Here is a 27927-nt window from a genome sequence, read left to right on the forward strand (position 1 = left end):
TCTCTCCGCCGTCGCCCAGCAACCACTGCAGCGGCTGCAGCGCGACCGCTGCAAACCGAAGGTCGCAAAGCAGCAGTCACCGTGGAGACAGGACACCTGGGTTGCTATCGAGAACCGTAGCTGTATCAGGTCAATAAAAATCTTGCAAGATTGTTAACTTCAGAAAGTCGGAGGACAGTCGGCTCCTCAGAATAAACCCTTGTGATCTCAGCTGTGAACTGACGTGCGATTATGACATTTGAGGTGCAGGTGCTGCTCCACTAGGGCCGGAAGGGATCATTTGGCTTCAGGGTTTCTTACTCTGGCTAACCACCCCAGGGATGAGCAAGGAAGGAGAAGCAAAAGTCAGAGGGTGGGGGAGGTGAAAGTGGACTGAGCACTGGCCCGAGAGACAGGAGACCTGGGTTCTAGTCCCGACTATGCCCCGACCCTCAAAGGCATTGTTTCTCTTTAGGCCTTCTCAGTTTGTCATTCATCAAATAGGCTGTTGGTTTATTCCCATAGAAGGTCCCGATTGATTGGGTGGGAGAGTCCTTTCAGCTCTGGCCACTAGAGGGTAGCAGAACCCAGTCTCTCAGGGGACACACACACACACACACACACACACACACACACACACAGAGCGAGAGTGAGAGCGAGCGAGAGAGAGAGAACCCACGCAGCCTTATAAGGGTGAAGTGGGGGAAAAGTGAGAAAATGAGAAAAACAGACCCCTACCCTTCCTTCCCTGATATCTTTTATTTAAGCCAGGTTCGAGATACTAACTCTGTCCCCAAGGACCAAGTGATAACTGAAGAGGCCCAGATACAAGTTTACTGGTTTCAGCTGAAGGAGGAAATACAGACAGAATTTTCCTCCCAACACAGCTGGGGTGGGGCAAAAATAGGATCTGTGTCCTCTGGGACCGGGCTGTAAGTGGGAATGATGACTGCTACTTGTGGCCTTTGGTTTCTACACATCACCTTGCTTCCCATCATCCCTGAGATACTGAGACCATAGAGAGTGGCCAGGCAGGAGGATCACTTGAGGCCGGGAGTTCAGGAGTTCAAGACCAGCCTGGGTAACACAGCAATACCCTGTCGAAAGAAAGAAAGAAAGAAAAAAGGAAGAAAGGAGAGAGTGGCCAGGGTTGCAGTGAGGATGCGCATGTAATGCAGGGTCTGATAGCACAGCAGGGCTTTCCCCTCCTCTTCCCAAATCTTGGTCCTCAGAGAACACAGCATGGGGATGGCATGGGCAGGAAAGGCACAGTTATAGAGACTGGAAGATTACCAGGACCTGTTCCCCACCTGTGCCTTAAAGCCAAGATTCAACAATAGCTTTGAAAGTCTCTGCCCTCCCAACTATAGCTTTCCCTGAGTATGACAGGCAGTATTCTCAGTTTTCCAAAAATCATGGTAAGAATCTCTAAAAAATCACTAACTTTTACTGTCCTTGGCTGAAATTTAAAAGTCAGTCTTTTCCCTCAGGCTTCTCACTGGCTAACCTCCCAACAGCTGGATTCAGATCTGTCATACTCCTAGGATTAGGCAAGGGCTTGCCTTAGGGGTGGGGCAATTTTGCTTAAACCTTATTGGCCTATATCTCCGTTTTAGTCTCTTGCTTTTGCCTAAGTCTTGGCTGTTCTGTCAGACTTACTTTCTGCCTCTCCTGGATAGAAATGGGAACTCCCCACCCCAGGGGCCTTTCCAACTCCTCTCTCCCAGCTTCCTCTCTGACTCTGAGTCCTTAGCAGTAGGCATCTTAGTTAGACATAGAGCTTGAACCTCACATACTCCTTGGCTGTACCCTCTCCAATTCTGACCTAGATGCTTCCAGTTCCTCCTAATAGCTGGAAGCATCTGTCCATTGCTTTGCCATCCCAAGACCCTGGGAGAGGAACTGCCTAGGACTCCTACTTTCTTAGGTTAGTTTGAACCAAATCTATATTTTGAAGGAGAGAGAAGAGAAGCCAGAAAGAGAGAAACAGAGAGAGGAAGAAAGCAAGCCAGCCAACCTGGACTTGCATGAGACATGCTTCACACCGCAGGACAGCATCTGCAGTGGTCTATAATGACCTTGTCAATGATACAAACTGAAAGGGCATTAAGATAAGTGAAAGGGAGAACTGAGAGAAAATTGTGAGACAGGGAAAAAGGCAGCCAGGGCTGTGAACCTGCTTTCACCTGCTAATAATATCCAGGGACAACCTCTGTCCAGAAATGAGAGCAGGGACTGGATATCCTGAAAGTCTTATAATCCTGATGTGATCCTCTGATGTTGGCTTTGTCTCAGTTGGCCAAGAGTCTATGTGATCTCTAGAAAGCAAGCACCCAGCTTCCTACCTAGCCTTAGATGTCTGTCCTAGCCCCAAATCTATGGCCCCTTGCCTCAAACCTTCACAAAGCTCTTACTCTATCTTCTCCCTCCCTTAGCCCCATTTTCTGACCCTGGAACCATCTCTGCTTCTTAGCATTATTCAGTACATACAGAAAACCAACAATTGGGCTGGGTGTGGTGGCTCACCCCTGTAATCCCAGCACTTTGGGAAGCCAAGGTGGGTGGATCACTTGAGGCCAGGAGTTCGAGACCAGCCTGGCCAACATGGTGAAACCCCATCTCTACTAAAAATAAAAATAAAAATAAAAATAAAAATATTAGCCAGCCGTGGTGGTGCATGCCTGTAGTCCCAGGTACTCTGGAGGCTGAGGCAAGCTAATCGCTTGAACCTGGGAGGCCGAGGTTGCAGCGAGCTGCCATTGCACTCCAACCTGGGTGACTGAGTGAGAGAGAAAGAAAGACAGAGAGAGAGAGAGAAAGAAAAGAGAGAGAAAGTAAAAGAAAGAAAGAAAGGAAAGAGAAAGAAAGAAAAAGAAAGAAAGAAAGAAAGAAAGAAAGAAAGAAAGAAAGAAAGAAAGAAAGCCAGCCAACAATTGCACCAAAGGGTCTTAGTCGCACTCTCAAGACTCCCACAGTTCCCTCTGCCTGTGTCTCCCAGGCTGTCCCCATCCTTCAGGCCCTTTCTTTGACTCTTCTTCTGCTGTCCCCTGACCCTTCTCTATTTCTCACACAGCTTGATTTCCTGGCCCTATGCCATCCTGGCACCAATTCTGACTCTTTGCTCTCAACTCAGCCAGAATAAAGACATAGACAAAAGGACAGAGCAATGATCAGGCAAAGAGACTGCATGAGGTCAGATCTTGAGAGCTCCTTTGACTGGATGTGAGCTAGGAGATTGAGAGAAAGGTGAAATTGTAAGCAGGCTTTAGGGTGGAGGGGAGTGGTAATCAGCCAAGTTAGAGAATGATGGAGAGGTGGGATAAGGATGGGGAGGAGCTTATGTTGTTGAGGGAGTAGGCAATGTTGAATAGGAAAGTATCATTGGGTCATTGCTGAGTGGTGGGAATTGACGGCAGAAGAGAGAAGGACTTGAGTAATCATGGCAACCAGAAATTTCTCTTCGGGTCCTTCTGTCTCTGTTTCAGATTTTGTCTTGGCCACTTCAGCCACTTTGTCTCTTTGAATTCTCCCCCTTCAATAACTCGTGTGTGTGTGTGTGTGTGTGTGTGTGTGTGTGTGTGTGTCCAATACAATCCCTGACTTATGATGGTTCAACTTACAATTTTTCTTTTTCTTTTTTTTCTTTTTTTTTTTTTTTTGAGACGGAGTCTTGCTCTGTCACCAGGCTGGAGTGCAGAGGCACAATCTCGGCTCACTGCAACCTCTGCCTCCTGGGTTCAAGTGATTCTCCTGCCTCAGCCTCCTGAGTAGCTGGGACTACAGGCACGCACCACCAAGCCCAGCTAATTTTTTGTATTTTTAGTAGAGATGAGGTTTCACCATGTTGGCCAGGACGGTCTCAATCTCTTGACCTCATGATCCACCCGCCTCAGCCTCCCAAAGTGCTGGGATTACAGATGTGAGCCACAGTGCCCAACCCAACTTACTTTTTTTTAACTACAGTGATGCAAAAATGTGTTCGGTAGGACTCATACTTGAATTTTGAATTTTGATATATTCTAGGGCTAGCGACTGGTATATTAAACACATTTTCAAGTTATATGTTCAGTTTGCAATGGGCTTATCAGGACATAACCCCATCATAAATGTCAAGGAGCATTTGTGTATTTTTTCTGTCTCTAAGTTTCCATTTTTCTCACTGCGTCTTGAGATCTGTCTATCACTGTTCCGACTTTTGCGTTTCTCTCTCTGGGTTACTGCCCTTTTTTTCCTGCTGGACAGAGCCAGCCATCTGATTTTCCTGCAAGGAGCTTTAGAACTTTCCAGAAGTGGCCATTCTTCTTCCCTTTGGCTGCTTTCTAGAACTGTAGCACCAGTTTGGGGTCCTCAGGCACAGTCATAAGGTCTCAATTTTTGATGAGGACCTGAGTGAGCTTCAATACATAGGGCCTTTTCAGGGAGTAGAATTTCCCTACAGTGGGGTCTTAGTGTCAAAACAAAGACATTTGTGCCTTAACCCATACTCTGGTCCTGGATTTCATGGTAGTGTGTTCATGGAAACTTGGGAAGTTCATGGGGTGAGTGCAAGGAGGACGGGGCTCTGCACACAACTGGACCTACTGAGAAACAGGACCTGAATATGCCTTGCATTCAACTGCCTCCTCCCCTGGATGGCACACTCCAGCTTTAGGGCCCTCGAGGAACAAGCAAATTCAGTCCCCTGAGCTCCAAGGGTTGTTAGGCAACCAAGAAATGTGGTTATCATTAAAGAATGGGGCTGGGTATTGGGGAATCGGTGGGCCTGCAGGATAGGCAAAGAACAACATAGCACATGACAATGTTTTGATGTAATTTCCTAGAAAACAGAAGGCCACCATCCTAATATTGAGCATAGTGAAGCTCCATCTGGAGGGGAGCAAAGGTGTTTTCTGGGGTGGAAAAACTGCTGGAGCCCCTGTGTTCTGTATAGGGGTATGCCCATACCTCCATGGATGGGGGGAGTGATCCTAGGGAAGAGCAGGAGGAGTGACTTTGAAGCCTCGGTCCTGGCGGGTGAGATCAAGGCCCATATTGGTAATCTTTCACTGTGTCATCAGCTCCCCAACACCTTTCTGTACAAACTGCAGAAAGTTTGCAATGAGCAGATCAGGAATAGCTTATCACAGAGACAAAGCTGTACAGAAATGGATCATAAATATTTTATCCACACTCATGCTTCCAACTAGTTACACTCTGATTTATGTTTCACCCTCCTCTCTCCCTAAGCACAAGGGACTCTCCCCCAGCCTCTGACTCTTCTCTGACCTGGGACCTCACTACAGACAGACAGGATATTACTCACCAAGGAGCTCTCTCATCTACTCCTACCCCCAACTCATCCTCCCGCACCCCACCCTCACTCCCACCCCTTCCCACCTGGGCCCACTCCCTCCCTCCCCCACTCAATCTGACCCTCACTCTCACTATTCTTCTCCCCCACACCACCCCACCCCACCCATCCTTGTCCCTCCCTGACTCACCTCAAGTCCCATTGACACAAACAAAAATTTCAGCACAACCCACTCCAACCGGTTTGGCTGAGGCGTGCAGCCTGTCATGGGGACAGAGACAGGTATAAGTGGACGCTTGGATGCATGCAGATCATGAAGAACATCCACTGCTGTGCACACAGAGACAGTTCCACCTATGTGCATAGCATGTACACGTACAGAGATACGTAGGGAGCACATGATGGTGGGATATAGCATATTACAGTTGTTTCTGTGTCTGACTCCCGATTGAGGGCTCCTTGAGGCCAGGGACTATGTGTTATGTGTCTTGGTCTCCTCCCTTGAGCCTGACATATAGTGGTACTCACTGAATGTCTGTTGAAGGAATGCATGGGTGCAGGCGTGCTTGCAGTAATGCCACCCAAACACACATGATAAACACACTATCATGGCTTGAATTGTTCTCATTCTTAGGGTCCACAATATGGGTAGGAAGAGGGTAGGAGTGAGGCATGTGGGGAATGAGAATTCAATATGGAAGGGAGAACCGAACCACGATGCCAGGCATTGGTCTTGAAAATCTTCCTCATCCAATATTTCCTTCCAGCCTCAATCCTAGAATATGCCTTCCCCAGCCTTCATCCTAGGAGAGGGTAAGAAAGACCTAAGTTTGAGGGCATATTCTCCAAGAGCATGGCCCTTGTGAGACATACAGGGCTGAGGGGAGGGAGGGGACAGTGGGACTTGAGATAGATATTTGTGAAATGAGGAGAGAGAGAGATCCCTACCTCTGTCAAAGACCTGGAGTGGGCTGTTAGACTCTAGTACTCCCTCTTAGGCCCTGTGGTGCCCTTAGCCTACTTCAAGGCTGCATCTGGTGTTTACTGGGACCCAAACATACCCATGAAAAACTGAATATAGCCATACCCTAACTCCACCTCTGGACAGTTCTGCCTCCCTTCCATGCTCTGTATGGCTAGAGTTCAGGGTGAGTGATGAAGGGGCCTAACCAGGGGTTCAGAGACATCCTGACTGGTAACACTTTCACAGGGGTATACCGTGAATGGACAGGCTGAAGGAGATTGGATACCCATCTTGTGAACTAACTGCTTTTCCACTCCTGTGCCTCAGTTTCTCCTGTGGCTTCCTGGAGGGGTGAATCCGTGGGAAGAAAGCAGCTCCTCCGAAAGCATGCGATAGGATCCAAGGTGTGATAATTATAATTATAACACAGGATGCTCCCCCTCCCATTCCCGCTGGCCCTACTCCACCCCTGCCACAGTGGATCTCAAAGCAGCATCTGGGTGGGGCTGTTCCCCTGGCACAGGTGGGGACCTGAAGAGGGGAAGGGGTTGGAGGCAGAGAGAAACTGGGGAATTCTGGCATCTGGCCTGGCCTGTAAGAGCCTCTGACCTGCAGGAAATAGCCCCTGAAGAAGAGGTCACTGCCGTGGTCATTGCTGACAGTTGGGATCTAGAGCCAGAGTTGGGGTCATAGTCCAGTGACGGGAGTAAAGTACAGGTCACAACCCCAGTTCAGGACAGTAACTCACAGCTAGTCGGGATCTCTGCTTTACTGATCCTACTTCACCACCCTTTCCATCTGGACAACTCATTTATTCAGAAATTCATGCCTCCACCAAAATGTAGTCAGTTCCCATGAAATGCTGTGGCCTGTCCTAGCATGGAAGACTGAGACAAGATTATAAAATAAGCCCAACTTTCAAGGAGTTCACAGGCTACAACTCTTGCCCTGTCCCACAATGTAATACATTGACTGAATCCCTGGCACACAGCAGGCTTCAATCAATGTTTTTTTGACTTGAAGCTTACAATTTAGTTAAGGAGATAAGATGTGCACAAATTATGAGCACATAAGCTATAATAAAAGGACTAGTAAAGGCTGAGGAAGAATAGAAGAAAGATTAATTTGGGGTGGGAGGAGCAGAGAAGGCTTCACGAAGATGTGGCATTTGAGGTCAGCTTTGAAAGATGAATAAGAGTTTGACAGGTAGAGTTGGTGGGGATGGTGTGGTAGAAAATCTACATAGAAAAACTCTTCCTTACGGCTTCTTTATTCCTCCTCTCTGCCTCCTCCAGATGGAAGGGTCCTATTGCAAAACTTTAACCTATTTTTTTTCTTCTCCCACATCTATCTCTATATTTACCTGGTTTTTGTTTTGTTTTAGCCCTAGTCTGCAAGTGATCTTGCCTCTCCCCTTCACTAAATTTTCAGTGAGCGCAGAATATGCCCTCTTCCTCTGGCCAGGGAGGCCAGTAAGGTTTTGTGTAACTTGGTGGTCACATTTTATGCATTCAGAATGGAAACATGTGGTCTGACAAGGATGAGTGTACTTATAGGAATACAGGGCTCATTGAAATTAAGATTGTCCTTGCAAAGTCCAGACATGTGGTCTTGTCTAATGACCTAGGAATACACTGGGTAAAATGACCATGGAGAGCCTAGAGAGGAACCTCTCTCCATTCAAGTTGTGCTGCTGCCCCTTTGGCCAGGTGACAAGATGTTGAAGCTGAGAGAGGGCCCTGATAGGGAAGCCAGGAACCCCTAGGGCTAATTCCTTGGCCACTTCCTTGGCTTCTCCCACATGGAGTTGGGATTAGAGGAGTTACGTAAGTTATTTATCAGGGGTCTTTGAACTACTTCCCTACCTCAGGGATAGAGGTGTCTGAGCAAACCATGAGACTAAGTTGTGTGTCCTCTGGCAAGTCCCTCCCCTTCTCTGGGCCTTGGTTTTCTCATCTGAAGAATGAAGTATACAGCCCAGCACTGACAGACTCCTTCCTCCTCAGTTCTGGCTTCTCTGATTCTGTGGCTCCAAAGCTGAGACCCTCCAGGAGATCCGGGAACTTGTCAAGGCCCCCAGGAGGTAGCAAGGCTAGCTGGGGTGTGGGATGCTTGGGTTCCTTTCTACCCACAAGGGCCTTGCCCCTGTTCATCCTGGCCTGCCCTGGTACCCTGGGCCTCCCTTAGCCCCCGCCCTTGCCTCTCCCTTCACAGTCCCTTCCACATACTTGCAGGTAAAGCCTGGAGCTGAGGATGGGACCCCACTGCCCCCACCCAGGTCCTTTCCTTCTTCCCTCCCTCCCTGGCGCCCATTAGCTAGCCCAGGCCGTGGGGGCGGTGGCTGCTGAGTCTCCGTGCCAGGCCCAGCCCCCAGAGACGCACCTGTTCTGACCTGCTGAGCAGGTTCCCAGGTTTCTGCCGTCGTTGTTGGCCACAGCGTGGGAAGCAGCTCTGGGGGAGCTCGGAGCTCCGGATCACGGCTTCTTGGGGGTAGCTACGGCTGGGTGGGTAGAACGGGGCCGGGGCTGGGTCCCCCAGTACAGACCCAAGTACGAGAGGCAAGAACTCTGCAGCTTCCTGCCTTCTGGGTCAGTTCCTTATTCGTCTGCAGCTGGCTCCCAGGGAGATCTCAGTGGAACTTCCGAAACACTGGGCAGTCTGCCTTTCAACCATGCCCCTGTCCCTGGGAGCCGAGATGTGGGGGCCTGAGGCCTGGCTGCTGCTGCTGCTACTGCTGGCATCGTTTACAGGTAGGACTTGCCTGAACCATCAGGACACTTGCTTCTGAGCCCAACCCGGCACTGACACACATGCACAAACACATAGACACATGCATGCACACACACATTCTCCTTCCTTTGACTCTGAACTGAGGAGCCAGTCTCTCTCTCCCACCCCCAGCTTCCAGCAGTGCCCCCAGAAAAGCCAGTATAGCCCTTCCCCTTCGTGTTTCCTCCCAGCCCCCAGGCCAGGTCACTATGTCTGGGATCCCTGACACCTCTGCCAAAGCCTTGCCTAAGCCTGAGCTGTCTTGGGGAATAGAGACCCAGTGCAGATGGGCAGGGAGATGGGACTTGTGAGGATTCTTTTCACCCCAGGGTTTCCTGGAGGTGCCTTGGCCTACCCCCTGGGCTCTAGAACGGCTGCCTGGAACTGGGGCTGACTCAGGGCTCAGCTGGTTTCGGCAGTCATCAGGGTGCTGGAAGCCTGATGCCCACAGAGTGGATGGGGGATTTCTGTTTCCTTCTCTTCTCTCCATGATGTTCTAGAGCACCAGGACTGGGGCACCTGTTGGGGACTATAGGAGAACTGAGAATGCCTGTCACTCTTACCCCTCCCTTTCCCTGGACACAGTATTAGGTGCCAGGGTGGTAATAAGGGGGTTTAGATAGGTGGGGGTCTAAGATAGGGAACCATCTAGATAGGATGTGGTCCCCTTTTGTTCATCTCCTGTTCCCCCATTTTCTTAACTAGATGCCTTGTATTACTCCTCACCTCCTGTCTGTCTAATGTATATACAGCAAATATGAATTATAGGAATGTATAATCTTCAGAGTAGAGGAGAGTGTGTGTGCGTGTGTGTGCACAGTGAGACTCAGTGGGATTCCATAGGCTGTTCCTAGGGTAATGAGTAACAGAAATCTTTCTCCTTCAAAAGATGGGGCCTGATCTGGATAGGACAGTTTGATTCTCGGGCCCAGGAGCAGTAGCAAGGGAGCCTCTGTTGCCCAGCAAGATCCGGCAGTGATTCCCCCACCTCCATCTCCAGCCGAAGCTTTGAGGAGGGGAATACGGCCTAGATGTGTGGATTGATGGAGGTATGGGCTGCTCCCACTCTGATTTTATAATAGGTCATGGCTCAGCCTCCAGTCGTAGGATACTCAGCTCCTACGCCTGCCATCTCCTCACAGTCCCCTACCACCTGTGTTTTAATTCCCATTTTCCAGAAAATCCTTCTCAACTTGTTTAGGCCAAAAAGGTGGAGCCTAGTTGCTGGAGTCGGGGAACCAGCAGTCACTTTCCTGTGGGATCTACCCACACCTAAAGAGTGGAGTCATGCCATCTCAGGACTTGGAAGAGATCAAAGAGATTACCACTCCAACTCTCTCATTTTACAGATGAAAAAACTGAGAGAGAGAGGCAAGTGAGATCTTCAAGATAACTCAACGTTAGGAGTTGACACACACACACACACACACACACACACACACACACAAAATCTCTTTCCTTTGACTCTGAACTGAGGAGCCAATCCCTCTCTCCCAACCCCAGCTTCCAGCAGTGCCCCCAGAAGAGCCAGTGTAGTCCTTCCCTTTCATGCTCCCTCCCAGCCCCCCAGGCCAGGTCACTACGTCTGGAATCCCTGATTATCTCTGCTCAGTGTTAGGAGTATGACAAGGGTTAGTGTCTTGGTGTTCTGATTCTAAGTTCATTGAAGAATAGTACATTTGAATGCACACTGGATACAGCCTGGATACTAGATGCTGGAGATGCAATGGTGACTGCATCACATGGTTTTTGTCTTCCTTTTCCATGATGGCAAAACTATTCTTACTAAGAGAAGCCCAGGGAAGGGGAAAGGAGACCCCCTTATAGTTACACCTCATGCAATTCCTGACAGTAAGGGAGGAAGCTTGGCTCCAGATTGCCCCAGGAAGCTGGTAGCTGGTAGGAGGCCACTCCACTGCACTCCCGCACTCCGCTGCACAGAGCTGAGGTTGCTCTGGGGGCTGGAGACTACTAGCCTGAGGATCAGATGGTCCTACCTCCACTACCACCCCCATTCTGGCTCTTCTGTATATAGACTCTCTTAAATGGCTCCCAGGAATCTGGAATGTTTCATGTCTCTGAAAAAAATCCTTGGACTGGGAAGTCAGGAGTCTTGGGTCCAGATCCCGTTTCCGCTATTAATCTATTTGGTAACCTTGGGCAGCGATGAAACCAGACTTCAGTAGACCAAGAGCTAGGACCAGATCATCTCTACTGACCTTCCAGCTCAAATACGATGACTCTGTGATATTCCAGCCCTGGTTGAAGTGGGGTGCTGTGGTGTTGGAAAGGTCACTGGATCTAGTTGTGGAGATAGGAGGAGGAAAGGGGTTCTGGTCCCATCTCTCAGAGGGTACCAGCGTACCTTTCCCCAGAATACTGCCTTCCTGGCCCTACTGCAAATTCACCCCCCACCCAAATCCTAGGCCATTAGAGCTCTGAGCCCCAGGGCCCTGCCCCACCCCTGACAGGGAAAGGAGCCCAGGCTTGGGAGGCGCCTCAGCACCACAGCTCTTTGTCTCTCCTTAATGGGTTGAGTTTCCGGGTGAGGTCTCCTCCCTTCTCCCTCCCCCATCTCTTGCCCTGGGGCTGAGGGACCCAAATCCATGAGACACCCCTTCCCCCATTAGGATCCTAGTCCCTAGCTCTTTGTCTGAGTGGTGGTGAGTGGTGGTGCTCTGCATTCTGAGGTCTGCCTTCTGGGGGTTAGGATCAGCTTTCTGTCTCAGGTTAGTTTCCTCAAAAGGGAGGGGCCCATCCTTACTTTTCTACTGTTTACAGAGGGGGGCAGGCCCTTTCCTGTAGGACCTACCCAAACCTGGGAAAGCCAGCAAGGGAGGTGGTGAGAACCGGGAGAATCCCAGGGAAGCCCTGTGACCTCAGTGACCTTGTTCCCACCCTAGTGTTTCAGGAGGCTGGGCCAAGGAGACCCTAGCTACAGAGATGGTGATGAGGACGTTAGAGTTCATGATTCCATCAGGTGGACCAGAGCCTCAGGATCTGGGGGTTCTCTGGGCAAAGTGAATGGGGATTAGCTACTTTGGGGCACAAACCCAGTGAGAAGAGAATGATTGGATGTTCTGGCCTCCAAAAATTTGCCCTTGCTCTGACCGAAGTCTAGGCAGAGAGAAGCGATGGAGGTGATATGGGGAATGAAGTCAGAAGGGAAGGGAGTAGAGGAGTCTAGGGTCTAAATTTGGGAAGAGAATCTAAAATGAGGAGGGGGCCAGGCATGGTGGCTCACGCCTGTAATCCCAGCACTTTGGGAGGCCAAAAGCAGGTGAATCCCTTGAGCCCAGGAGTTTGAGACCAGCCTGGGCAACATGGCGAAACTCCATCTCTACAAAAAATACAAAAGTTAGCCAGGCATGGTGGTGTACCTGTGGTCCCAGCTACTTGGGAGGATTGCCAGAATCCAAGGAGACTGACGTTGCAGTGAGCCGTGATCACACCACTACACTCACACCACTACACTCCAGCCTGGGTGACAGAGTGAGACTTTGTGTCAAAAAAACAAAAAACAAAAAAAAAAAAAAGAAGAGGTGAAGTTCAGAACTGGGGAGGCATCTGCCATGCCTCCTGAAGGAAGGCTGTGGAGAAGGTGGCTGAGGTCACTCTTTCACTGGAACAGGCAGCCTCTGGCCTCGGGAGATTTTCTCATAGTTTTCTGGCCACCCCCACCCCCTCCCCTCTAAATCTGGTGTGTCCTGAGAGCTGGAGTTGAGGCTGTGATTTGGGATGGGGCGGAGCAAGCCATGGTGGGTGGAGGGGCAGTGTGGAGCAGGGGTTAGGATCTCAGGAGTTTGGGAGAAGCTGAATCCTGGGTCTCCCACCCACAGTGTGGCTGTTGTGGTGACTCAGCCAGGCTCAGACTCTGGCTCCGGGGGGTTTAGGGGACTTATCTGTGCTGGGAGCTGTGTCTGGGCCAGAGCCGGGGCTGCCTCAAGGCCTGTCCTCCCCATTGTTCTCATCTCCCTTTGTGATTGTGTGGCCCCCCTCCCCAGACACTAATCTGTGGGTGGGCGTTCTGCCCAGGCTGGGAAGCTCTCACTAAGCTGGGGGGCTTAGAACAATGGGGGGTAAGTGAGGGAGGCGAATGAAGGTGGAGAGGGAATCTTCTGGCTTTTAAAGTTCCTTAGCACTCCAAAGCCAAGGTTATGGGGAAAAGAGTGGATGGAAAGGGGTCTGCTGGGTTGTTTGTGTCACCTGTCCTGGATGGGGAGTTTCGGTACATCCCTCCCAGGTCCTTTCTCACCCCAAACTCACGCACATACTCCGGCTCTCTCGGGTGGAGGTTGTTGCTGTAAGGGGAGGCAGGAGTTAACAAAGGAGCATGAGACCCTAGACAGCCTGGACCCCTCCCCCTAGCCCCAGGCAGGATTCCCCTCACCCCCTACAAACCCACACCAGACAACCCTTACCCAGGTCTGGAACCAGAGCTGGTTTTTCTGGTAGTGGCAGCAGCAGAACCCTGACAGAGATTTCCAGGGAGAGGCCTCCTTCGGGGGCCAGAGCTGCTGAGGGACCCAGGGGAGTGGCTGGGGGTAGTGGTGAGAAATGTGGGAGTCCTTTTAATAGGAACCTGAGGAGCAAGGGGAAAGGGAACGTTTGTTTTGTTCCGCTGGGGAGTCCTTAATGGCAAGTTCCCATCACCTGGAGGGACAGTGACCTCATCTCTAGGTACTTCCACCTTGAGCCTGAGACGAATCTGTCCTCAAGTCTTGGGGTGAGATGGGGAGGGATGCTGGGGGTGACATTCCAGGCAGGATGCAGAGGCAAAGGCTCAGAGCCACATACCACTGACCAAGGGCAGCTGGGACAGAGAGACACGTGGAAGCCAAGATAAACCGACAGCAAAATATTTACTATGTGTGCAGAGTTCCGCGAGACAAGAATGCACTCCATGCATACAGAGGGTGTGACACGCACACGGAATCGTGTGTGCACACACGTTCACACATACCGGTACATAGCTCTTCCCTCTGGACACAGACAAGTAAGTACATATATGCCCCTAAGATAAGACATGAACACATATATGTGCCCAACACCCACCAGTTTATGCAAGGAGATAGCCTCACATGCTTTTGAATCAGCACTAAGACAGGCCAGGCCCTCAGCCACAGCTCCCATTATACAAAAAACTCATACTTACTCCCTCCTTCTCAGACACCCATCTCTAGTACCCCTACATTCACACCTGTAAGTCGCAGCAGGGGATCCTGATGGAGAAAGGCCCCTCATAAAGAAAACCTACTTCCTTAAAGATGCTCTTGATGGCTGGGTATCAGCAAGTACCAGCCTCAGTTTCCCTTCCTGAGATCAGAGGCCAGGCTCACATAGAAAGGAAAGTTGAGACCCAGGCATAGGGTGGGGAACAGCCAGCCAGCCCAAACCTGGAATGGAGGGCCTGTCTGGGAGCGGGCGGGGTACACAAAGGGCTGGGCTCCAAAGAGGCCCGTGGGGGCCTGGCCAGGGTGGGGGAGGCCAAGGGCAGGGATCCCGTCTGGCCAGTTGGGCCTGTTCTCTCCCTTGCGCAAGGTGGTGGTGGCTGTGGCTAGGCTTGCTGCTGTGCAGCAGCTTCTGAGTCACCAAGGCTCCTGACCAGCGTCCTGGTGCTCCAGGGAGGAGGGGTGGGAGGGTCAGAGGGAGGAGTGTCCAACCAGCCCAAGTCCACCAGCCTCAGCCAACAATTTGCAACAGAAGGGTCCATGGGCTTGGCCTGGTCTGGCCATCACATGCCCGCAAGGTGACCTCACCAGGCAGGCAATGTGTCTCCTTTGGTCTGATGACATCATCATGCTGACGCCAGGCTGACATTGGGTGGAGGAGAGAAGGAGGAGGCAGTCCTGGCCTGCCCTGGCCTGGAAGCCTGGACTCCTGGGTCTGTTTAGCCAAGGACAGGGATTCTAGGGCTCAAATTCTATTTTCTCTTCTCTTGTACCCTAGGGTGGTAGAGGGGTATGCAACTGGAGGAGGGTGTTGCCTCAGGCTGAGATGTTCCTACTAAATAGTGGATTTAGAACAATGAGGATCTGTGGGAGATATCCAGAAAGGAATTTCCTGTTTTACTGGGTTCCTTGGTCTGAGAAGCTTCAGTTTGTCCCCTAGGGGTGGGGATCATCGACTCACAGGTGAGAATATGGAGGATTGAGATTCAGGCATGCGCTGGATATCTAATGCCTGCTGTACCCTAAGAAGGTATTTTCCAAGGGAAATATAGGTGATTAGTGGTGGGGAGGCAGCAGGTGGTTGACTAGTATAGGAATAGGGTTGGAAAATATGCCATCTGATGTTGTTTCAGAAATAGTCTTTAGAAAGGTTTGAGTATCCCAGTGGGGCAGGTCTTGGGATCCCTGTGACCTTCACAGACAACAGCATTTGAAGCAGAGGATATGTTGTGCTGGAGATCCCTACCCAAGCTCACTCGCAGCCCTTCCTTGGCAGCCCTGTTCTTTCCAGTGCCAGGAGGAGAAGAAGCCTGGGATGGGTGCGGGTGGTTAGCTGGACTCCCAGGCTGGGCTGGGTGGGACCAACATTAGCTTAGGCAGGTCAGGGCCCTGGTATCTGGCCCTGCAGGTCTATCCTGTCCCATCTGGGACCTTTTAGCATCCAACAGCATCCTTCTTCCTTCTCCTGGTAGCAGCGCCACAGGAACCCCTTCCTGTGCTCTGTGTGCTGCCTCACTAAAACCCTCTGATCCATTCTAGTGGAGCTTCATTTCCTCCCTTCATGCCTGCCTCCTTCCATTCCTATTTTTTTCCTCTGTCCAGTCTGGAGGTGCTCCCTTTGCCAGTGAACCCAATTAGCTAGCTAGCCCAGCCTATCCTGCCTCCGCCCCAGGGTTACCATGTAGTGTTCCTCCCTGGCCAGCCCAATGCTTGTTCCTCCTCATTCTTGTTTTTTATCTTTTTCTTTTTTTTTTTTTTGGTACAGCATCTCACTTTGTTGCCCAAGCTGGAGTGCAGTGGAATGATTAGCTCACTGCAACTTCCACCTGCTGGGTTCACCAATTCTCCTGCCTCAGCCTCCCGAGTAGCTGGGACTACAGGCGCCCACCACCACGCCCGGCTAATTTTTGTATTTTTAGTAGAGACAGGGTTTCACCATGTTGGCCAGGCTGGTCTCAAACTCCTGAGCTTGGGTGATCTGCCTGCCTCAGCTTCCCAAAGTGCTGGGATTAAAGGTGTGAGCCACTCTGCCCAGCCTGTTCCTCCTCATTCTACACTTTTCTTCTGTCTCTCTCATTTATTAATTCACCTGTTCATTCATTCAGTCAGTCAATAAATGTTGATGGAACCCACATACCACTGAGCACTAAATCAGAAACAATGGTTCCATATGTGACATGAGGCCCAGAAAACAGGGATAAAGTGCTGTGACAGGAGTGAAAGCAGGGTGATGAGGAGAACAGAGGAAGGGCACCTAAAGCTGCCTGAGGTGGGGGTGGGAGGAGGGAGGACTCCTGGAGGAAATGATGCCTAAGCAGAGTCTTAAATGATGAGTAGGCGCTACCAGACATAGGGAGGAGGGCATTCCAGGCAGGGGGTATTGTGTGAGCAGAGGTGAGGAACAAGGTGTGTGGCTTGCTGGGCAGAGGCAGGGACAACACACTGTTGGGGATTGCTGGGGCACGCATTGCAAAGCAAGGAGCTCTTGCCATCCCAGCATGTTCTTTTGCTCTGCTCCCAGGCCCCAATCCCCATATTTCACTTTTGATTCCATGACTCCAAATTTATTTCTTCCCAACAATGAACATCCTCGGGTCCTGTCTCCCTCATAAGTTACTCATCCTAGACATTTAGGAGCTGTCTTTGAGTCTTTCCTCTCCTTCATCTTTCTTTCTGGTCCGTGACCAAATCCCTGTCAAATCTCCCCCTGGAACTGTCCCCTCCTATCCCCTCCTAGCACTACTGCGCCCAGGCTGCAGCTGCAGCCTTCAGTGACTGCCCCTCACCACTTGCTCATGGCACTCCCTTGCTAAGGAACCTTCAGTGACCCCCCATTTCCTCTTGACCAAGTCTGAATTCCTTTGCTCCTATGGAAGGTTCCCCAGTGATTTGGCCCCACCCTGCCCCAACCATATTTTCCACTCCTGCTCAACACACACACCCTGTATTAGGGCTGAGTCCTCTCCTCTTTGCTTCCTGAACAAGCCACCTTCTCCATCTCCTTGGTGTTTGCTCACCTTGGTCCCTGACTTAGTAGGCCTTTCTAGGCCTCTCTGCCTCCTAATCCTACCCAACTCATGCATGGGGCCCTCCCGAATGATTCAGTCCCATAGTGATTGCCCCATCCCACAGTTGGCCTATAACACACCCCTGAGCGCTAAATCAGAAACCATCATCACATGTTTCCATATGTGTCTCCATATGTATCTCTTGCTCCTGAGCAGACCTCAAGTCCCATGAGAGCAAGGAGTGGATCCTTACTTGCAGATAAGGTAACATGATGGATAGTTCTGATTCCAGAATTCCTGAGGGTTTCATTAATATGCAGAATACTAGCCCTTTGTCCTAGCCCTTTGTCCCTTGTCCTCTGATTCTGGCTTACAATTCTGACCCCGTTGCTGTGTGCCTGCTCTGATCTCATCTCTCTGGGCCTCTGACCTGGGCCCTTTCTGTCTTTAGTGGCTTGCTCATTCCTGCCTCTGAGCCTTGGTTCATGCCTTTCCTCCCACATGGAACACTTCCTGAGCTTTGGGAATCCAGGTCTCTCATCTTCAAGCCATGAAAAGAATGTTCCAAAGGGCCTACTGAATAGACCCTTCCTACCCTATGTGACCCATTCCAGACACCAACAGTTTTGGATTCTTGCCGTGGCTCCCGGCCACACTTTATGAAACTATCCACTTTTTCCTGGTTGGTGGGTTGAACCTGCTCTGAAAGTTTGTTCATGGCTTTCCCTGTTTCTTTGTGCATAAATTCCGTCTCCCTGATGACTGTGAGCTCCCTGAGGGCAGAGGCTGGGTCTCCTGCTCTGTTACAACCTCCCACCTTGCAACTGCTCAGGATACAATCCTAGGCTGCAAGAGGGTGTGAGTCTTCCATAAATCGTCTGTGTGGCCTTAGGCAAGCCACTTCCTCTCTCTGGGTCTCAGTTTCCTCATCTGTTAAATGGTGATAATAACACCTACCTCTTGGGAATGTTTTGTAGATTTAATAAGGTAATGAACTGAATGTGCTTTGCAAGCACAAAATGTTTCAGGAGTTCCGGCCACCTTTGCTGTCATTATCATTATGAATGTGCTCCCCCAGCTCTGGCAGCACCCTTAATCGTGGTTGTCCCTGTCTCCCCTCCGCAGGCCGGTGCCCCGCGGGTGAGCTGGAGACCTCAGACGTGGTAACTGTGGTGCTGGGCCAGGACGCAAAATTGCCCTGCTTCTACAGAGGGGACTCCGGCGAGCAAGTGGGGCAAGTGGCATGGGCTCGGGTGGACGCGGGCGAAGGCGCCCAGGAACTAGCGCTACTGCACTCCAAATACGGGCTTCATGTGAGCCCGGCTTACGAGGGCCGCGTGGAGCAGCCGCCGCCTCCACGCAATCCCCTGGACGGCTCGGTGCTCCTGCGCAACGCAGTGCAGGCGGACGAGGGCGAGTACGAGTGCCGGGTTAGCACCTTCCCCGCCGGCAGCTTCCAGGCGCGGCTGCGGCTGCGAGTGCTGGGTAAGTGGGGCTCTCTGGGGATGGTCTGAGCTACTGTGGATGCAGGGGGAAGCAGAGATTGGAATTGCAGAGATGAATGGGGCAGAAGTAGAACAGGAATAAAATGTAGGGTCCTGTTCAGGTGAGGGAGCTTCATCCAGCTAGCTATCCTTGTACCCAATCCAGAAATTCTCTCCAAGTAACCCCAAAAGCTGGGGAAGATTCCATTTATTAGGAAGTTCTTCCTTCCGACGACATGAAACTCCCTCTGTTACTTTTGCCCTGTGGCAATATGGCACGGCTTATTCTCTTTTCTGCACAACAACCTTTCCAAAAGCAGAGGCCCTTTGTCATGCCCCACCCAAATCTACTCTTCTCCAAGCTAAACTTACTGGTTCCTGACACAGTTCCACCAAAGACAGTTTAAAAGCCTCTCTCACCATCCTGTGCTCCATGTTTTTTTTTTTACGATGTGGGTCCTGAATGTGGACACAGGCCCAGCAATGGTGTGGCCATACGCGACCAGTGGGGCTAATACCTTCCTTGATATGGACCTTCAGTGAATGTGGTCTGAGATCACAATCACTTTTTAAAATTTTTAATTTAATTTAATTTAATTTTTTTCGGACGAAGTCTCGCTCTGCTGCCCAGGCTGGAGTGCAGTGGCGCGATCTCGGCTCACTGCAAGCTCCGCCTCCCGGGTTCACGCCATTCTCCTGCCTCAGCCTCCCGAGTAGCTGGGACTACAGGCGCCGCCACCACGCCCAGCTAATTTTTTTTTGTATTTTTAGTAGAGACGAGGTTTCATCGTGTAAACCAGGATGGTCTCGATATCCTTACCTCGTGATTCGCTTGTCTTGGCCTCCCAAAGTGCTGGGATTACAGGCGTGAGCCACTGCGCCCGGCCACAATCACTTTTTAAACCATCACTTTATATTGCAGGCACTTGTGGTCAACTCTGGACTTATGGTCAAGTCTTTTCCATTCTGTGTTAATATTTTGAAGATAAAAATAAAGGTTTTTTTGCTGGGTGAGGTGACTCACACACTGGAATCCCAGCACTTTGGGAGGCTGAGGTGGGCAGATCACCTGAGGTCAGGAGTTCGAGACCAGCCTGGCCAACATGATGAAACCCCATCTCTACTAAAAATACAAAAATTAGCCAGGCGTGGTGGCTCATGCCTGTAATCCCAGCTACTCAGGAGGCTGAGGCGGAGAATCACTTTAACCCGGGAGGCGGAGATTGCAGTGAGCTGAGATTGTGCCACTGCACTCCAGCCTGGGCGGTAGAGGGAGACTCAGTCTCGAAAGTAAATAAATAAATATAAATAAATAAATAAATACAATAAAGGTTTTTATAGTTCCCCTTTATTCACATATAAGTTAATAACATCAGCCTTGGAGTAAAAAAAAAAAAACCCAAGTGTAAATCTAGGCTTTGTCACCTAATAGCTGATGACTTGGGACAGTCACTTAACTTCCTTGTGCTTTGGTTTCCTCATCTGGAAAATAGAGATAATAATACCTAACTCACTGTTTGTTGACAGAATTTGAGATAACATTTATAAAATATTTAGCATAATAGTTGACACATAGTAAGTGCTTACTAGGTGGTGGTTATCATTATTATGTAGATGATATCTGGTTAGTTTTTTAATTACTTCATTATTTTTATTTTTTAAAATGACCTATGTTCATTGTAAAAAATTCACACAGTAGGGAAGGATACAAAGTCACCTCAATTTCTACCATTCATCTGTGTCTCCATGAAGTAAGAGAAGGAAAGGGGGCCTGAAACTTGTTTTGTGGTTTTTTTGGTTGTTGTTTTTTTGAGGCGGAGTCTCACTCTGTCGCCCAAGCTGGAGTGCAGTAGCGTGATCTCGGCTCACTGCAACCTCCACCTCCCATGTTCAAGCGATTCTCCTGCCTCAGCCTCTCGAGTAGCTGGGATAACAGGCACCCGCCACAACACCCGGCTAATTTTTTATATTTTTAGTAGAGACAGGGTTTCACCATATTGGCCAGGCTGGTCTCGAACTCCTGACCTCGTGATCCGCCTGCCTCGGCCTCCCGAAGTGCTGGGATTACAAGTGTGAGCCACCGTGCCCAGCCCAGGGGCCTGAAAGTTTGTACTTGCACAAGACTGAAATGCGATGAGTGGGGGCCCCCTAACAGGGGTTGTGCAGACCTGTGACCCCTGCCTTTCCCCATTTTCAGTGCCTCCCCTGCCCTCACTGAATCCTGGACCAGCACTAGAAGAGGGCCAGGGCCTGACCCTGGCAGCCTCCTGCACAGCTGAGGGCAGCCCGGCCCCCAGCGTGACCTGGGACACAGAGGTCAAAGGCACAACGTCCAGCCGTTCCTTCAAGCACTCCCGCTCTGCCGCTGTCACCTCAGAGTTCCACCTGGTGCCTAGCCGCAGCATGAATGGGCAGCCACTGACTTGTGTGGTGTCCCATCCTGGCTTGCTACAGGACCAAAGGATCACCCACATCCTCCATGTGTCCTGTAAGTACTTGGATGCTTGGATAGGGAGGCCCAAGGGGTTCTGAGCAGATTGGTGGGACGCCATAGGTCCCTGAGCCAGGCCGGGCTGGTCAACCTGGGTCCTGGAGGCTACAGTGTGTAAGAGAGCACTAGTCCAAATGTGGAAGACCTGGAGCCCGATCCCAGAGGATAGACCTCTCTGAGCTTCTGTGTCCTTATCTTTAGAAAGGAGATTGCCCTGCTTCACGGGGTTGTTGGGAGAATCAACTATAAATATGGAATTGAAGACACTTTCTAAAATATTCGTTTAGGATTTGGAAACAGATAAACTTAGACAAGCCCTAGTTCTACTTACCAGCTGTTATTCAGTTGTGTTAGGCTTCATTTTCTTTATCAGCAAAATGAGTATAATTATTTATAACTCATACCAACTTTAGACGGTTTTGACGGGAATTAGAAATTATGAACGCAGAGCAACTCACCCAGTGCTTAGCGCATTGAAGGCGCTTGGTAAATGGTAGATACTATTTTCCCAGTGTTAGATTTCAAGCTTCTGGAGGGGATAAGACTGTTTTCAGCATTTGGCTCAAAGTAGGTCCTCAACAAATGTTTGTTGAAGAAATGAATGAACTAGTAGGATTGTTACACTTTTTTTTTTTTTTTTTTTTTTTTTTTTTTTTTTGAGGCGGAGTTTCGCTCTGTCGCCCAGGCTGGAGTGCAGTGGCCGGATCTCAGCTCACTGCAAGCTCCGCCTCCCGGGTTCACGCCATTCTCCTGCCTCAGCCTCCCGAGTAGCTGGGACTACAGGCGCCCGCCACCTCGCCCGGCTAGATTTTTGTATTTTTTAGTAGAGACGGGGTTTCACCGGGTTAGCCAGGATGGTCTTGATCTCCTGACCTCGTGATCCGCCCGTCTCGGCCTCCCAAAGTGCTGGGATTACAGGCTTGAGCCACCGCGCCCGGCCTTGTTACACTTTTGAAGAATCAGGCAACATTTATTCAGCACCTGTTCTGTGACTAGCACTATGCTAGGCAACACGGGACATCCAGAAAATGTGTGATGGATCACTACCTTGAGGGACTTATGGCCTCATTGTACAGGTAAACCAATATAGACTCTCTGAGCTTAGAGAGGGGAGGGAACAGTGTGGCCAGGAGCTGTCAGCAGGGTGGGGCTGAGCTAGGTTTGGCAGCAGATGAGTAGGATGGAGAAGGGCAAGGGAGGGTATTTCAGGCAGGGTGGGGTGGGGGCAGAGCCCTTTGAGGTACCACATGATCAAAGGCATCATTCCCATTCTTTCTCCTCCCCCCTCCCATTCCAGTCCTTGCTGAGGCCTCTGTGAGGGGCCTTGAAGACCAAAATCTGTGGCACGTTGGCAGAGAAGGAGCTATGCTCAAGTGCTTGAGTGAAGGGCAGCCCCCTCCCTCATACAACTGGACACGGTAAGGGCCCGAGCCTGGGGAAGGCCTAACTTGAGACTAGGTTCCTGCCCTCTCGGGGCCAGGGTATACTCACTATGGGATGGGACAATATATTCTGAGCCCCCAAATAAGTTGGGGTATGTGTTCACATCTCTTGTATTATTATACTCATTGTACAAGAATATGCATGGTCACCATATATTATTGGCTGGCCCAGGGAATCTAAGATTCATGGTCATTAGTAGGGAATAAATGGATGAGCCCTTAAATTTTTTGTCTTTTATTTTATTTTTGTTTTGAGAGTCTCGCTCTGTTGCCAGGCTGGAGTGCAGTGGTGCGATCTCGGCTCACTGCAACCTCCACCTCCTGGGTTCACGTGGTTCTCCTACCTCAGCCTCCTGAGTAGCTGGGACTACAGGCGCCCGCCACCACCCCCAGCTAATTTTTGTATTTCTAGTAGAGACAGGGTTTCACCATGTTGGCCAGGCTGGTCTCGATCTCAAGACCTCGTGATCTGCCCACCTTGGCCTCTGAAAGTTCTGGGAATACAGGCGTGAACCACCATGCCTGGCCCTTGTCTTTTATTTTTATTTTTTTTGAGATGGAGTTTCACTCTGTTGCCCAGGCTGGAGTACAGTGGCGCGATCTTGGCTCACTGCAACCTCCGCCTGCCAGGTTCAAGAGATCTCCTGCCTCAGCTTCCCAAGTAGCTGGGATTACAGGTGTGCGTCAGCATGCCCAGCTAGTTTTTTGTATTTCTAGTAGAGTCGGGGTTTCACCATGTTGACCACACTGGTCTTGAACTCCTGACCTCAGGTAATCCGCCCGCCTCAGCCTCCCAAAGTGCTGGGATTATAGGCGTGACCATGCCTGGCCTTGTCTAACTTTTAAATTGTGAAATATAACACAATATTTCGATATTAATATTTTGCATGTTTATGTGAATGCATAAAGTGCACAAGACAACTGTGTCTTTTTGCAGTTGTTAAGCCAACACTCCTATAACCACCACAATATTGCCAGCACCTCGAAAACACCCACTACCTCCAGTTCCCTCAAGGCATCCTTGGCCTTTTTCCAAGGTCTGAAATATCTAGAGAGTCAGGGAGAGGTTGGGTACACATGTGTGTGAGCCCATGACGGGCATGTTCTCACATGTAAGCATATGAGCGATGCATGTGGCCTTGTGCCTGGGGCTATGTTCATGTATCCTGCCACGCAACATCACGGGTGTTGGAGCAGACAGTCACATTTTCCAATTACCTCTACACCCAGCTAGAAGTGGAGTGTCCTGTTGGGTGGACTTTATAACATGTGTACCTGGTACCCAGTGTTGGATGACGTGATGCCTGTGGAAGCATGTGGGATGGCACACGTGTGGATCTTCCCCGGGTGTGTGTAGGGGGTGCCCAGGTCAGGCTGGGCAGCAGGGAGAAAGGACTTCTGCCTAGACCTGCCTGGTGGAGGGAGGGACACCGTGGGAACAGCCGGCGGCTCTGGGTGACGTCATGGGGGTGGAGGGTGGAGAGCTGTCTGGACACGTTGGGTGATGGTGGCTTCAGCCCTTCCGGGCTGGCACCCTTCAGCTTCCCTGTCTTCCAGGCTGGATGGGCCTCTGCCCAGTGGGGTACGAGTGGATGGGGACACTTTGGGCTTTCCCCCACTGACCACTGAGCATAGTGGCATCTACGTCTGCCATGTCAGCAATGAGTTCTCCTCGAGGGATTCTCAGGTCACTGTGGACGTTCTTGGTAAGCACCGGGGCAGAAGAAACAAGGGACCTGGGCCAAGGGCTTGGTGGGGGCAGCGGGAAGCAAGACACAGACAGTGAATTGGGCAAGTGTTTATTCAGTGGGGGCTGGACTGTGTGTCTTTTGCAGAGAGTCAAACTGAGGTGTGGTTTTAGATGTTTTGTAGGGGAGCTGTGAGGTCTGGGGTGGGTTGTGGCTGCAGGCTTCCACCTCAGACAGTGGCCTATCTCCAGCAGACCCCCAGGAAGACTCTGGGAAGCAGGTGGACCTAGTGTCAGCCTCGGTGGTGGTGGTGGGTGTGATCGCCGCACTCTTGTTCTGCCTTCTGGTGGTGGTGGTGGTGCTCATGTCCCGATACCATCGGCGCAAGGCCCAGCAGATGACCCAGAAATAGTGAGTACTGGGCACTCCTGGGTGGGTAGAACTAAGCTGAGAACAAAGAAGAGGATAGCAGGAGGTGGGCCAGGACCGAGGAGACTGGGTGGCCTGAAAACTGAGGAGTTTCAGACTAGAGGTGGGCAGGGTCTTTCTAGGGCTGAGGAGGAGCTAAGGGTCTGGAGCGCAGATGGAGCACTCAATCCTTCCACCTTAGTGAGGGTCAGATCCATGTGCCTGGGTGTCGCCAAGTATGCACACGCACACAGCACACACATGCTCTTCAGCTGCACTGCCATCTGCAGCCACACACTCACACTTGCAGGGCCAGCACGGCACCCACACCCTCCAGGCCTATCTCACTAGGCTCAGCCAGGATAGGCTCACCTTGGAAGGCTGCCGCTACCCTCAGCTCCTGACAAGGGTATGTCTTTCCCAGTGAGGAGGAGCTGACCCTGACCAGGGAGAACTCCATCCGGAGGCTGCATTCCCATCACACGGACCCCAGGAGCCAGGTGTGTGCCAAGGTCGGGTGCATGCATGCAGGAGTGTGGTCACATTGGGGTCTGCTTGTGCCTGGGCCTCTCTGCAGACCAGGAGCACAGCTCTCTGCTGGGTCAGCCACTGACTCACAGCTGGGGCTGGCTAGGGTAGAGTTGAGAGGGTGTAGTTGCTTTGGGTCTGCTAGGGCTGCTCCAGAAGGTTCCCTTCAGCATTGGCCTAGGGCCTTCTCTGGGAAGCCACCATCAGTTCTGCTTCCAGGGTGGGTTTGGGGTGGCAGTGGGGAAATGAGGATGTTTGTTTCCAAGAGAATGGACCTGTTGGGTTGGGGGACAGGTGAGTAGGGAGGAGGCTGGTGGAGGACAAGAGGGGAAAAGGCTGAGGGGAGGAGGCTGAGCCCTGTTCTAACTCCCCCATGTCTGGGCCCTGCAGCCGGAGGAGAGTGTAGGGCTGAGAGCCGAGGGCCACCCTGATAGTCTCAAGGACAACAGTAGCTGCTCTGTGATGGTGAGGCCCCCGGCCCCACCGGTGTCCCCACCACTCTCCTCGGGCCCCTGTCCTGGTCCCAGATATGGTGCGTCAGCAGCCCACTTACCAGTCCCTCTCGCCTTAGCCCTGGCTCATGCAGCCCAGCACCGCATCTCTGCTACATCTTTGTTCTCCCGTCTCCCCCTCCCCATGCCTAACACTTGTTCCTGGTCCCCGATCTCTGGGCCCCTATGCTTCTGAGGCAACCGTTACCCCTGCTTGTGCCTGGCCTCTGATCCCACCATGACCCAACTGTGCCCCAGCATATCCAGCCACCCTGCTTTGGTTCCTGACTTGCCCTCTGCCCTTGGTCTCCAGAGTGAAGAGCCTGAGGGCCGCAGTTACTCCACGCTGACCACGGTGAGGGAGATCGAAACACAGACTGAACTGCTGTCTCCAGGCTCTGTGCGGACCGAGGAGGAGGAAGATCAGGATGAAGGCATCAAACAGGCCATGAACCATTTTGTTCAGGAGAATGGGACCCTACGGGCCAAGCCCACAGGCAATGGCATCTACATCAATGGGCGGGGACACCTGGTCTGACCCAGGCCTGCCTCCCTTCCCTAGGCCTGGCTCCTTCTGTTGACATGGGAGATTTGAGCTCATCTTGGGGGCTTCCTTAAACAACCCCATTTCTTGCAGAAGATGCTCCCCATCCCACTGACTGCTCGACCTTTACCTCCAACCCTTCAGTTCATCGGGAGGGCTCCACTGATTGAATCTCTCCCAAAATGCGTGCAGGTCACTGTGTGTGTGCATGTGTGCCTGTGTGAGTGTTCACTGACTGTGTGTGTGTGGAGGGGTGACTGTGTCCGTGGTGTGTATTGTGCTATCATATCAGAGTCAAGTGAACTATGGTGTATGTGCCACAGGATTTGAGTGGCTGCGTGGGCAACACTGTCAGGGTTTGGCATGTGTGTCGTGTGGCTGTGTGTGACCTCTGCCTGAAAAAGCAGGTATTTTCTCAGACCCCAGAGCAGTATTAATGATGCAGAGGTTGGAGGTGAGAGGTGGAGACTGTGGATCAGACCCAGGTGTGCGGGCATAGCTGGACCTGAAATCTGCCTCCGGTGTGAGGGAACCTGTCTCCTACCACTTGGGAGCCATGGGGGCAAGTGTGAAGCAGCCAGTCCCGGGGTCAGCCAGAGGCTTGAACTGTTACAGAAGCCCTCTGCCCTCTGGTGGCCTCTGGGCCTGCTGCATGTACATATTTTCTGTAAATAAACATGCGCCAGGAGCTTCTTGCAGGAATACTGCTCCGAATCATTTTTAATTTTTTTCTTTTTTTTTTTCTTGCCCTTTCCATTAGTTGTATTTTTTATTTATTTTTATTTTTATTTTTATTTTTTAGAGATGGGGTATCACTATGTTGCTCAGGCTGGCCTTGAACTCCTGGGCTCAAGCAATCTTCCTGCCTCAGCCTCCCTAGTAGCTGGGACTTTAGGTGTATACCACTGTGCCTGCTTTGAATCCTTTACTAAGAGAAAAAAAATTAAAGAAAGGCTTTAGATTTATCCAGTGTTTACTACTGGGATTGCTTAAAGTGAGGCCCCCCCAACACCAGGGGGTTGATTCCTGTGATTGTGAAAGGGGCTCCTTCCAAGGCATCTTCATGCAGACAACCCCTTGGGAGGGCACCTGAGAGCTGGTGGAGTCTGGAATTAGGGATGTGAGCCTGGTGGTTACTGGGTAAGGTAAAGTTGCATCCACAGTTGTTTGTGATACCTTGGGGAGTTGCTTGGACTTGGTGCCAAGGTCTCCTGTTCCATGGTGGTGTTGGGGAGAGAGAGAGCAGTGATTATAGACTGAGAGAGTAGGAGTTCAGGTGAGGTGAAGGAGGTGCTAGGGGTGAGAATGTCGCCTTTCCCTCTGGGTGTTGGATCACTAATTCAAGGCTCTTCTGGATGTTTCTCTGGGTGGGGGCTGGAGTTCAATGAGGTTTATTTTTAGCTGGCACACCCAGATACACTCAGCCAGAATACCTAGATTTAGTACCCAAACTCTTCTTAGTCTGAAATCTGCTGGATTTCTGGCATAAAGGAAAGGCTCCCATCCTTCATTCCCCAGCCAGCCTAGGACTTTGAATGTGGAGCCTGAAGATCTAAGATCCTAATATGTACATTTTATGTAAATATGTGCATATTTGTACATAAAATGATATTCTGTTTTTAAATAAACAGACAAAACTTGTTCTGTCTGGTTCCTGTCTTGCCCCTTGA

General features: G+C 50.9%; 1 protein-coding gene and 1 long non-coding RNA gene across 5 annotated transcripts; one reads left to right on the forward strand and one right to left on the reverse strand.

Moving 5' to 3' along the window:
* Positions 1–4903: 4903 nt before the first annotated feature.
* On the reverse strand, positions 4904–8715 carry LOC140709446 (uncharacterized). Its single transcript, XR_012089906.1, has 3 exons — positions 8616–8715; positions 5460–5530; positions 4904–5060 (listed from the first exon to the last, which is right to left on the reverse strand). It is a non-coding gene; the product is annotated as an uncharacterized lncRNA (long non-coding RNA).
* NECTIN4 (nectin cell adhesion molecule 4) lies at positions 8605–27898 on the forward strand. 4 transcript variants are annotated; one of them, XM_007976439.3, is made up of 9 exons: positions 8605–8983; positions 18307–18666; positions 20863–21153; positions 22454–22574; positions 24156–24304; positions 24541–24697; positions 25119–25194; positions 25613–25687; positions 26027–27898. In XM_007976439.3, exons 1-9 carry the CDS (start codon positions 8905–8907, stop codon positions 26249–26251), a joined length of 1533 nt encoding a protein of 510 aa, XP_007974630.1. In that variant the 5' UTR covers positions 8605–8904; the 3' UTR covers positions 26252–27898. The 4 variants fall into 4 exon arrangements, with proteins under 4 accessions (XP_007974630.1, XP_072864309.1, XP_072864310.1 ...); XM_073008208.1 differs by having other exon boundaries at positions 24538–24697; positions 26027–27273; XM_073008209.1 differs by lacking the exon at positions 25613–25687 and having other exon boundaries at positions 24538–24697; positions 26027–27273.
* Positions 27899–27927: the final 29 nt, after the last annotated feature.

Source organism: Chlorocebus sabaeus, chromosome 20, assembly GCF_047675955.1.
Source record: "Chlorocebus sabaeus isolate Y175 chromosome 20, mChlSab1.0.hap1, whole genome shotgun sequence".
In the NCBI taxonomy this organism is placed as follows: Eukaryota; Metazoa; Chordata; class Mammalia; order Primates; family Cercopithecidae; genus Chlorocebus; species Chlorocebus sabaeus.